The 11,802-nt window shown below is 64.9% G+C and overlaps 2 protein-coding genes across 2 annotated transcripts; both read left to right on the top strand.

Annotated features, from left to right (window-relative positions):
* Positions 1-3,038: 3,038 nt before the first annotated feature.
* Positions 3,039-5,983, top strand: MNEG_9090 (hypothetical protein; the record flags this gene model as incomplete). Its single annotated transcript, XM_014042439.1, has 5 exons — positions 3,039-4,395; positions 4,731-4,830; positions 5,106-5,235; positions 5,466-5,543; positions 5,711-5,983. The coding sequence occupies 5 exons, from the start codon at positions 3,039-3,041 to the stop codon at positions 5,981-5,983; spliced, it is 1,938 nt and encodes a 645-aa protein (XP_013897893.1).
* A 1,063-nt stretch (positions 5,984-7,046) lies between these two features.
* On the top strand, positions 7,047-11,400 carry MNEG_9089 (hypothetical protein; the record flags this gene model as incomplete). Its single annotated transcript, XM_014042438.1, has 11 exons — positions 7,047-7,259; positions 7,751-7,884; positions 8,259-8,340; positions 8,545-8,645; positions 8,898-9,021; positions 9,247-9,284; positions 9,484-9,558; positions 9,807-9,900; positions 10,393-10,469; positions 10,732-10,842; positions 11,241-11,400. The coding sequence occupies 11 exons, from the start codon at positions 7,047-7,049 to the stop codon at positions 11,398-11,400; spliced, it is 1,209 nt and encodes a 402-aa protein (XP_013897892.1).
* Between the last annotated feature and the right edge of the window lie 402 nt (positions 11,401-11,802).

Here is an 11,802-nt window from a genome sequence, read left to right as displayed (position 1 = left end):
GCGCGCGGTTGTTCGAAGCGGCCGCGGGCGCTCTGCGGCCGAGCGGGGTGCGGCGGCAAGAGCGAGAGGGCGTGCGGCTGCGGGATGGTGGCGAGGCGTGCCCCAGGGCTGAGGGGGTGTGCAGTGGCCAGGTTGCCTCGCGAGCCGGCCTGCTGCCCCCCGCCTGCTCCACGTGTCTGCGAGCCACGAAGCTGCCGAGGCGGTGCTCGAGTGATTCGCCGGCGCGCCCCTGCGCGTGGGCGCCCACCATGGCAGACGGTGCACTGCACGGCCTGGGCGCCCTGGTCCACCGCCGCCATGTTTGTGAATCCGCCGGCGCCGGCAGACCCCCCCTCGTGGGCGGAGGTGAGGAACGAACTGCGGGCGCGCCGGCAATATGAGTACACGGCGTTTGTGCTGACGCGTAGTCTATGCGGCCATGTGACCGATTGTTATGCTGAGGAGCAAACAGCATTCGCTTGATGGAGCAGGCTCCTGGAAGCTCAAAGCATTGCACGAAGGGGCGCACACAAGCATTGTGCGCTGCTGGTGACGCACATTGGCGGACGCGATGTGCGACGGGGCATGGGGCCGTCCAGGCTGTTCATGGTCGTCTGCTGGACCACGGATAGCAGGTCAAGGTCCTTGATGATGTCGTCCGATGGGTTGAGGTGTCCCCATATGCCTGGATCGATCTTGTATTGTTCCCAGTTCTGTTTTGTCCACAACGCTTCATCATAGATTATGTGTATACCGACAGCTGTGCTTGCATGCTGCCAAAGCAGCGCGAGTAGCGCCCAGCACAGCAAGCGCGGCCCCATCACGTAGATCAGTCCTTCTACATGCGAGTTCAGGGAGTTGTACGGCCAATGAATACCAAGCAATTGTTGTAATTGAGGGCCGAGGCATTGGGGCGCGATTTGTGTGGGGCAGTCGCAACCGTCCCCATGTCACCACAGTGCCGCATCTCAGCCATGCGCACCAGGAAGCATGCTGAGGGAGCGCTGCGCAACAGCTTGATTCCACAGTGGTTGCAGAGACTTGCTGCAACAACAGGTGCTGCAGGCAGGTTTGCAAATAGGACAATTGCAGGCATGCCTTGACAAAGGAGTTTGCTGCCCCCATTGAGCAACGCACCTCGCCAGGTGGAAGTCACATTTAGGTCCGGTTGGTTGTACATGGCGTATGGTGCAGGTTGAACAGTGTCGGCGTTCTGAGGGCAAGGAGTTCGTTACGAGATAGGGCATTGATGGCGGACAAGCTAAAGCATGGCAACAGCCACTGGATCCGTTTGGATTTCGTAATGAGTTTGACCGTCCAGTGCCACCGGCTGCGTCTGTGCTGCGCTTTCTTTGATCTGAAACATCACACTTCATGACAGTACGATCTGCAGGCCAGCATCTTATGTGCGGCTGATGCCCCCTGATGCTGTCTTCAGTACAACAACACATAGAAACGAAGCGCTGCCTTGTGAGAGGATTTTGTTGACTCAGCCAGTCGCGTCTGGGCGCATCTGGGCAGCGCGGCCATCTCATCGTCACGCCGGTACATGAACATCAAAGTATTCAGAACAAGGGTTGGTCAGCACTGCCTCCTGTGGCACAGTTGCCACCAGTGTGGCTGATGGCACCTTTGTGCCAGGAAGCACTGGTGGGCGCACTGGACCACAGTGGCCTTTGTGCACTGAGCCCCACGGCAGCTCATTGTGGACAAAACGGTTTCATATGTGCCCCGGCTTCACATGAATAGCTATACGTTTCCGCATGCTTAGCTATGGTGTAGATCGCTGGCAGGACTATCAACCAACATCCGAAGCTGGACACCGTAGAAGACGACGGCATGTGTAGATGAGCTCTGACGGCACACGCCTGCACTGGCTGCTGTCGCAGCTGGTGCCAGTGCATCATGATGAGGTGCGCATGGCGATTGTGCTGTGCGCCGCACCCCGGCACCGCCTCCCGCCGCACGAGCTATTTTGATGCGGCCGCCATGCAGGAGCGCGTAGATGCATGCCACGCATGCTCTGCAGCCATTCAGTAGCCCGCTGATCAACACAACAACCTGGCGCCCAACGTACCCGTTCACCAGGTCATCCCGGTGCTCTTTGGCTTCTCGTCGCTGTTCTGCTTGCTAGCTTCCTACTTCATCGTGCTGCCGCTGAGAGAGGATGCGGCTATTGCACTGGGTGCGCGCCGCGTCAATAACACTGAGTGCCAGGCCGGCAGCAGTCGGATGGCGCATTGGGGAATCAGCGGTACGCAGCACGCCCAACTCAGGGTGCTGCAAGGAGTCCCCACCTGCAACTGCAAGGATGTAACTCATGCTCCTATCCGCCCATCATCAGTCTTCAGACTCTCATGAAACTACTTTTTACACCCTCCTGCAGGCACCAGCGCCCTCCCAAAACTGTTCATCCTGAGCTTGCTGCTCGCACTGATGGCGGCCCCACTTGTGTCCTCCTACCTTAACAGGCAGGCAAGCATACTCACCAACAAGGAAACAACACATATCCTGCTGCTGTTCTGCTGCTGTTCTGCTGCTGTTCTGCTGCTGCCGCTGCTGCCGCTGCTGCTACTGACATACACGCACACCCCGCTGACTGTCGGGGTGGCTGCTGGTCGCACCTGCGTCCCGCAACAGACCGCACGTGACCGCGACAAAGCCCTGCGGCGGCTGTACATGATCCTTGCCGCCCTCCAATTTGGTGCGCCCATCGCGGGGCTCGCAGCAGCAAGCGCGCCGCGCCAACGCTAGCGATGGGCACTCCGTGGGATTGTCCGATGTCTTTCCTGTGGCATCAGCCGGCATACGCAGCCGTGCTTGAGATGCCAATCCTGTCGCAATCACCGGCAGGGTTCTATCTAATGTACCTGCAATCTGAGGTGGACCGCCTGCCGGTTTCCCTGGCTTCATGGCAGCCTTGGAAGGGCCCCCTGAGCATTGGGCACGCAGCGGCCTCGGAACCACCCTGGGCGCCGAGCGGGCGAGCGGCGGCAGCAGCAGCGGCAGCGGCGGCGGCGACGACGGCAGCGCCTGGGGCGCGCAAGGCTCAGGCGGATATGGGGCTGCCGGCAGCAGGAGCGGTGGTGGCAGCTGGGGAAGCGGAGGACTTGAGCGAGCAGGTGAAGAGGCGCCTGCTGCAGGAGGATGTTGATAAGGACGCCCAGATCAAAGTTGACGTCGATGGCGATGGTCAGAACGATGATAATCATGTTCGTAATGGTGATGGTCGTGACGATGGCGGCGGCGGCGATGACACGCTGGCAGCGGCGGCCGGGCTAGAGGAGGGCGCGGTCACGGCACGCAAGCGCAGCAGCAGCAGTGTTGGCAACGCCGCGGCGCCTGTCGCGCAAAAGCGGCGCTCGCGTGGCCGGGCCGACCGCGCCCGCCCCAAGCGCCTTCGGCAGCGACAAGGGGCCGGAGAGGGCGCCGCCAGCGGCGCAGCCGGGGCGCAGGCGGGGGCTGATCTTGAGGAAGCAGCAGCGGCCCGGGATGAGGCTGCAGGCGAGGCGGCTGGTCCAGGCGCCACCAGCGGGCCCGAAGCTCCGGCGATCGCCGCAGCCGCCGCCGGCCAGCGCTTGGCCGTTGGAGGGCCGCGCCAGCCAGGGCAGCAGGAGCAGCAGCAGCAGCAGAAGAAGAAGAAGCCGCGCGTGTCCACCGCGCAGGCTGTGCTTCGCATGGTGTTTTACTCGTGGGTCAGCACGTACAACCTCGTGGCGATATCCTCCCTGTGGGCGCGCTGCGCGGACGTGTTTTCCGAAACAGGGACGCGCCTCTTCGGATTCATATCGGCCGGCGCCACGCTCGGGCAGCTGTGCGGCAGCGTCGTCGCACTAGCGTTGACCTCGCGCAGCGGGGCCGCCGCCGGCGAGCACGCGGCTGCGGCGGCGCGCGGGCCGGCGGCGGCGCCGGCGCCGGGGTCGAGCCAGCTGGTGCTGATGTCATCGGCGCTGCTGCTCGTGGCTTCGCAGCTCGCCCCGCGCATACGCCTGCACGCCGCCCCCGGCTCCGCCGCGCCCGACCGCGGGGCCACAGACCCTGGGGGCGGCCCTGCGCGGGGCGCGCCGGCGCCGGCGCTGCGGCGGCGCCACAGCGGCAGCGGCGCCGCCCTGCCCTTGGTTGCGGGCGCGTCGCTGCCAGAGGATAGCAACGGGCCGCACCTGCAGCCCCAGGCCCGTCCCGACAAGCTGTTCAGCGGTGCAGGCGGCGCGGGCCCCGCTGCGTCGCCGTTTCCGGCGGCCGCTCAGGGGCAATCCGTGATCGAGCCCGACGGCGCGGCGGCGGCGGTGGCGGCGGCGGCGGCGGGGGAGGCGGTGCCGGTGCGGTCGGTGCTGACTGATCTGGTCGCTGGCTTCAGGCTGATCCTGGCCAGCGAGTACCTGCTGCTGGTGTGCGCCTACCTGCTCATCACATATGGTGGGCCGCCTGAGCGCCATCTGCCCGCCTCGCCTGCTGCCCGAGCTACCCACCCCCCTGTGGCCCCGCCAGTGGCACTATCTGTGTGTGTGTGTGTGCGTGTGTGTGTATGTGTGTGTGTGTGTGTGTGTGTGTTGGCGCCCCTCCCTCTGACACACTTGGCCTGAGCCGCGCGGGCCAGCGGGGCGCCCTCGTCGTACGGGCTGGCGCAGGCATGCAATTTTCCCAATCGCAGTGGCGCGCCGCTGTCCTCATTTCCGCTGGCCTTGCAGCCTGCCTGCTCTCTCGCTACGGAAGACCCACCGGCCCCGTCCTTGCTGCCCCCCGCCCCTCAGTGGTGGGCAGCCTGCTCTACTTTGAGCGCGCCCTGGTGGTGTCCAAGACCATGACGGGCGCGGGGGAGCGCACCACCTTCTTTGCTTGGCTCAACTCATGGTGGGCGCCGGCATGGGGCTGCAGGATGCGAAGGGATGGGGCGACTGGGACGCGGGGATCCGGTGGCCCTGTGCACTCGCACGGCTCCGGCGGGGCTGAACGGGGATGCAAGGGGGTGGTGCCAGCTTGTGCCTGCGCTGGCACGAGCGGACGGCGCGCCCGCTCCCCGCTCCCCCATCATCACCCCCGTGACCTTCATGTGTGCTTGCTGCTGCATGCCTCCTGTTGGTTGGCCGACCAAATGACCCCCCTCGCCCCGCCCCGCCCCTCAAAAGGAGTGCCACCCTCATCGCGCTGTGCCAGCTGTTTGCCACTGCGGGGCTGCTGCGCGTGCTGGGGGTGCCGCTGGCGCTGGCGTCGGGCCCGGCCGTGTGCCTCGCCGGGCTCGCGCTCGTCGCGCTGAGGGTGGGAGCCCGGCTCATCCCGCAGCCGCGGCCGCTGCTGAACGCGTTCCTTGTTCGCCCCCTGCCTGGCCTGACCCTGCCCCAGGGCTGCCCTGCTGCGGGTGCGCTTCTGCACCCTGTCCCGCCAGCGCCGCAGCACCCAACAAGCGCTCCATCATGCAGCCCCCTCCTCTTGCACTGACCCGTCTCCTCACTCCCTCGGTCCTCCGTTCAACCCCGCAACGCGCGCAGCCGTCCCCCAGCACCATAGCGGGGGTGGAGGTGGTGCGCAAGGTGGTGGGGTACGCCGTCATCAGGCCCGCCAGGGAGGTGCGCCGACCACGCCTGGCGCTGTCCCGGCAGGCCGCTGCGCGGGCGAGCGCAACGCGGCCCACCCTTTGCGGCACCGGGCGGCGCAGCTCCTGGTGCCGCGGCGTGGCCTCCCGCGCGGCATGATAGGCACCGTACCCCAACTTCCCCACCCCTTCATTGCACAGGTTCTGTTCACGGTCGTGTCCCGCACGGAAAAGTACTCGGCAAAGCTGGTGATCGACATGGTGGTCCAGCGCCTGGGCGACTCGATCGCGGCAGCTGCCTTCCAGCTGCTGGACGTGCAGCTGCAGCTCGGCGTGGGCGGCGTGGCCATCGCCGGGTGTGCCACGTGCGGGGCGTGGCTGGTGGCTGCGGTGCGGCTGGGGCGGGTGCACGTGCGGCTGGCGCAGGAGCGGCAGCGGCACGAGGACGGCCGGCGGCAGAAGCAGGACGTGTAATCCCGCGCTGCAACAGGAGGGTGCGCGGAAATCCAGAGGATGCGCTGCTGCCCGCTTGACGTGGCCTGTGGGCTCGGGCAGGCCAGGGGCCTGCCCTGGGGGCAAGGGGGCTGGCTAGGGGCAGGCAGGGCTGGGCGGATCAGGGGGGCTTACAAGACTGGAGGCAGGCCACATGGTTGGATGGCTTGCGCGATTTGCAGATCGTGCGAGCGGGCAGTCAACCCCTCTGCGCGCCGTGAATCTTGGCATCTCACTTTTTGCCCCTCGATGCCGCGTAGCTTCTGCCCTGCAGCCCCCGCTGTAAGGGCCACGGCACCCGCTGCGAGGGCCGCCTTGAGCGCCCTTGGAGCCAAGTATGGGTGCCGCTTGGCGCTTCTGCTTGCTCGAATGCCGAGCAAGTGGTCTTGCCCTGCTTGCCGCAGCGGGCTAGTGCGAAAGGGTTTCACGGGCCGTGACTGATGCAGCGGAGCGAGTCCTAGTCGCGGCGGTCTGCGCAAAGTCAGCGCTCCGCCTTTGTACACCACCATCACGCAGTTTTGATTCTTTGAAAGCGCATCGGCGGCATTCCGAGGCTCCTCAAAACAAAGCGCCGACCTGTTTCAGACGGTGTGCTTCGATCTCCCTACCAACGGCTCTCGTCTGGGGAAGCCTTCAAGCTCGCATACATTTGTGCCAATTGGTCAGGGCTCTTGGCTCTAGCCGCTGTGCAGCCTGCACGGCAAAAAGAGCAGGTGATGCAGGCGTGGTGCTCGGATGCACCGCATGGGGTGCCCAGCTGACAGTATAGGGTTGCGAGTATTGCGAGATTTTCGTTGGTCACCATGCATTCGGCTCCGGCGCAGCAGATCACCGATCGCCGGGGGCTGGCATGCTCGACACAGCGCGATACTCGGCGACATCGCGATCAGCGTCATCCTGAATACTCACATTGCTGACCATACCTCGTGCGCGCAGGGGCCCCGGCCCAGTTCAAACCCCACGCACAGCGGGCAAAGCATCAGCAGCAGCGAGCAAGGGGGCGTCGCAGCTCCCCCGCCCTGACCTGACTCGGTTGACTCCAAAAATGGGTATGCTGGGGCTGCACCACAGCTGCTCGCCCCCCACAGCACACCTCAGCCGGCCTAGAAGCAGCCTTATCGCCCCGCCGGTCCACGCCGGTGCTTGCGCCGGCGTCGGGACCGGCGCGGCCTCGGCGTTCGCCGGCACGAGTGCCTGCCGCAGCAGCGCGCTTTCGCGGAACCACAGCCGGCGCTCGCTCCCTTGCGGCTTGGACAAGGTGCGCCCCACTGGCATGCGTTGACTGCCTCGCGCATTTGCATGCCTGCAGCTGTATCAGCATGCCTCTTGCCTATTGCGCGACGGTGCCATGCCAATGCTGCACTCTTACCAGCGCCCTGCCGCTATTGCAGGTGGGCCGCGGGTCCACTATGGTGCCCCTGGCAGTTAACAACGACCTCGTCCCCCTCACAAGCATTGACGCGTTTGGGGAGGCGTCGATGCAGGCGAGCCAGGCGGGCTGGCGAGCGCGGGCATGTTGACGCGCGAGAGCACGTGCGTGCCCAATCCGCAGGCGCAGCGAGCATGGCGGCACCAAGGCGGGGCGCGGATAGGAACGTGCGAACGCTGCATCAACGCACATTTCATTGCGGCAGCGGCCGCCATACGATGGATTCCGTGCCGGCAGGTTTCCCTGGGCTTATGATCTGCCGTGGCGGCTAATTCAGTTGCAATACGCTGCCTGTTCGCACGCCCGCGCTGTCCGAGCAGACAACCATCGACAACAAGGGCGACCCCGGGTGCACGACCATCAAGGTGGTGGGGCCCGGCCAGTCGGATTGCCTGATGCTGCTGGTCAACGGGCTCTTCTCTGAGGGATACAAGGTGCTGTCCTCGTCTTACAGGTGAGGGCCGGCAGCATCCGCGGCGGCAGCGGAGCGGAAACAAAACTACACACCAGTGTTTCGTTGGGAAAAGGACGAGAAATTTTGCGAGTGGCTTCCTGGCGGGCGGACTGTCTGGTGTGTGCTGCAGAGGGCGACACGCTGGTCGCATGTGCGGGCATGCGATGTCGAGCGCCGCCGCGGGGTGGAAGGCGGCTGGGGGCCTGAGTCGCTGTGCATCGGCGCCAGATGGCGCTGCGGCACCCCTGGCGTAGTTTGCCCTGCTATGGGGTTGGGGTGGTTGACCAGTGCGCGCACTGCTGTCATCACAGAGATGGAACTGTGTATGTGCATACACACAACACACACACACACGCACACGTGCCCGCGCGCAGCAACAATGAGGGCATGGTCGAGTTCACTGTGCGCGTTACCGGCGAGAGCGGCGGCCAGCTGAGCGACGTGCAGGCCTTTGAGGTGCGGGAGGGCGCTGAATGGAGCTTGGCGCTTTGAGTTGTACAATGATCGTGTCAACAGCGAGGGGTGGGCAGGAAAGGGCGGCGGAGGAGCTTATTGGCGGCATGGGGAGCGAACGCAGGGGTACCGTAATGTTGGTGTGGGAACCTTTTGAACGTATCTCCCTGCAACCCTGGCTTTGACTTTCACTTTGACTTGACCCAGGTGCGCGAGCTGATTGACCGGCTGGTGTCCACCACCAGCATGAGTGTGAGGCCCGCCATCTACGGCATGGTGGCTGAGAGGGAGCTGCAGCGGCTGGCCAGGTGGGTTGCACAGGGGGCGGGCGAGGGAAGCGGGGGGCTGGTGACGCACGAGCATGGCGGGTGTGGTCGGGGTCAGGGGTAGGGGGCAGTGCTGAAGTGCCGCGCGTACGTGCCGCGCATCAAAGTTGTGTCGGCTGTTTGATGTCATCACGAAGAGAGCGGGTGGACGTGTTGTTCAGGAGTGCCCACCTGCAGTGGTCGTCAACAGTGCTGTACGCGCTCCGCCCCTGTACGCTGGGCACCGCCACGCAGCGCGGACAGCAGCAACGCGGCCATGAGCGACGCGCTGGACCTGGAGCGCACCGCGACAGAGGTGGCGGTGGCGGCGGCGCGCTTTGCTGCCGCGGAGCGCAGGATGGCGTCGGCGGCCTCCAAGGTACGACCCTGACAATCTGCTGCTGCTGTGCTGATGACGGTCAATGTGCCACTTCGGAGCGCAGGCCCAGGCATCGGGCTGCTGCAACTCGCAGGCACGGTTGATCTGTACTGGGGGTCCCCTCTCCATACGTGTCTGCCTAGTCTCGTCACACATGAGCGACTGCTGCCAGACGCAGCTGTGGAGCCTGAGCTGTGGCCGCCCGCCGCGCCCTTGTTCCAACAGGAGGACGACTCGAAAATGGCCGCCGCGGAGAAGGCGAGGTGAGGCCACCCTCACGGACACCCGCCACGGTATCGGCTCGTCGCGCACGGCCCCTCGCTTCCGCCACCCCATGTCCGCGCCATCCTTGAAATGCATGCGCCGTGCACCACAAGTGCGCCAGCGTCATCCCCAACCCTCACCCCCTCCTGATGTCATAAACCCCCACCGTGCTGTGTCAACCTCGGTGCAACGCCGCAGGTCCGAGGCTGCGTCCATTCTGGAGCGCTCCATCGCGGCGATTGAGGCGATGATCACGGGCAGGCGCATCATCAGGTGGGGGCTCGTCGCTACGCATCCGCACGCAAGCGTGTGCGCGCATGCTGTGGGTGTGTGACTGCGGTGGCATGCACGCTACTGCACGTTGCCATTTTGATCGAGTGCTCGCCTACAATGCTTGTGTTTGTACCCTCAGGCCGCGCTGCCTCGGCCCCCCCCCCTGCATTATGGCATTCAAGTAGTCTGTCCGCCCACTCCCACCTCCCAGCCAAACCCATCTCCTCATACCCACGCCGCTCCCACAGCACCAAAGCCAACGCGCCCCCGGAGGAGCCCAAGACAGCGGCGGAGCGGCTCAAGGAGCAGATGCTGGGCAAGACAGAGCCCCCTTCACAGCAGGTGTGATGCGCGCGCACATGCCCGATCGCGCGTGTGCATGTGTGTGTGTGTGTGTGTGTGTGTGCGAGCGCGTGTGTGTGTATGCATGGCTTGCACATGCGTTTGCTTGGGGGCCCAAAGCTTTTGTGATGGCCGCTCAACAACAAAGGGGATGATTAGTCTCGTGTCAGATGGAAGGCAGGCGTGCGAGCGCGAGGGTGAAGCGGGCTGTCCTTGCAGCAGGCTAGGTGCCTCCCAGCCATGCCACGCAGGGCGTGCGAACGAGGCGAAAAATGCAGCGCAAGCGCAGCAAACGACGACGTCTGGCGGCGGCCGGACCCCGCGTGTCAGCTGCCGAGCGTCACCACCGTAATGGCTCTCTCCCTCCCCATTCCGAACCTCTCCTCGGGCTGTGCGCATCAAGTCATCCCAATGCACGCACACATGCATACACACACACGCACTCACACACGCACACACACATACACATTTACGCACGGCACCCCCCCTCAGGTCGGCACCGGTCCTGGCGCGGGCAACGGCTATGAGCTGCTGCTGCAGGGCTTCAACTGGGAGAGCCACAAGAGATCGTGAGCGGGGGCAGGGGGGGCGGGACGGCCTGCAGCCGCAAACGGTAGATCCAGGAGACCTCCGCTTCCTGCAGGCTGCAATGCGCAGCCCTGTTACTTGACAGCGCTACCCGCACGCTGCCGCCCGCCTCAGCCGCGGCTGCTTTCGCCCGACATTGCTTCAGCCAGATCTCACTCGCATCCAGCAGGGCGGCCTGCTTCATGAAAATTCCCCATGCCCACCAGACCAACGAACCCCCCACCCCGCCCCTGACCCCCCCAGGTACTACAAGGAGGTGGTGGCGCGCGCCAAGGAGTGGGCGGAGATGGGCTTCACCAGCGTCTGGCTGCCGCCCCCCAGCGACAGCGTGTCGCCCCAGGGCTACCTGCCGCGGTGGGCGCCCGCGGCAAGAGGGGGCGGGGTTCGAGAGAGGGGGACTGTGACCTGCTGGCGGCGTTGCCGAATATGTGGTGGCCGCTTCAGCTGTTCGACAGGCCTCGGAGGTTGAGGGCAGACGTCATTGAGCTTCCCTAACCACCACGATCTGCCGTTTCCTGCTGCTGCGCCACGTTGACGCTCCATACCACAGCACTCTTTGCCTGCATTGCAAAAAGCAGGTCCCTCAATCACTCCCCGGGACCCTGTCTTTTTCCTTCGCCTGCGACCCACTCGCACCACCCCCACGGCACCTCCTACCTCTCATTCTATGCCATTCCCCTCCCACACACACACACAATCACACACACACACACTATCACACACACTATCACACACACACGCACACACCGCAGCGACCTGTACCAGCTGGACAGTGCGTATGGCAGCGAGGGTGAGCTGCGTGAGGCCATCAACGCGCTGCACGAGGCCGGCCTCAAGGCCATCGCGGACATCGTCATCAACCACAGGTGGAGGGGGGGGGCTTGGGCACCGAACTCCAGCAGCTGCGGCTGAGGGGAACCCCGATTCTCGTCGAGTCACGGGCGACGGGACGGCGGCTGGCAGTCCAGCAACCGCGGGGCCCCCATGATAAGTGACAGGCACGCAGATCCAAAGTTGTATCAGCTGGGCTTGGATATCAAACATGTGAGCTGCGCAGCCGCTTGCGTTTGTCCCACTGACCCTCGCAATCCTGGCACCTTGCCGTCTTCAGGTGTGCCCACTTCCAGGGCAACGACGGCAAGTGGAACAAGTTTGGCGGGCGCCTCGCCTGGGACTCCAGCGCCATCTGCAACAACAACCCTGGTGCGTCGGGTGACGGCCTGGGTGGCCGGGGCGTGCGGGACGGGCAGCGACGTCGATCCTCTGGGGTCGCAGCAGCGTTTGATGGTAGTTGTGCCATACACCATGAAAATG

The sequence above is a fragment of the Monoraphidium neglectum genome (assembly GCF_000611645.1).
Source record: "Monoraphidium neglectum strain SAG 48.87 unplaced genomic scaffold scaffold01815, whole genome shotgun sequence".
Classification (NCBI taxonomy): Eukaryota; Viridiplantae; Chlorophyta; class Chlorophyceae; order Sphaeropleales; family Selenastraceae; genus Monoraphidium; species Monoraphidium neglectum.
This window is presented reverse-complemented; position numbering and strand designations above follow the sequence as displayed.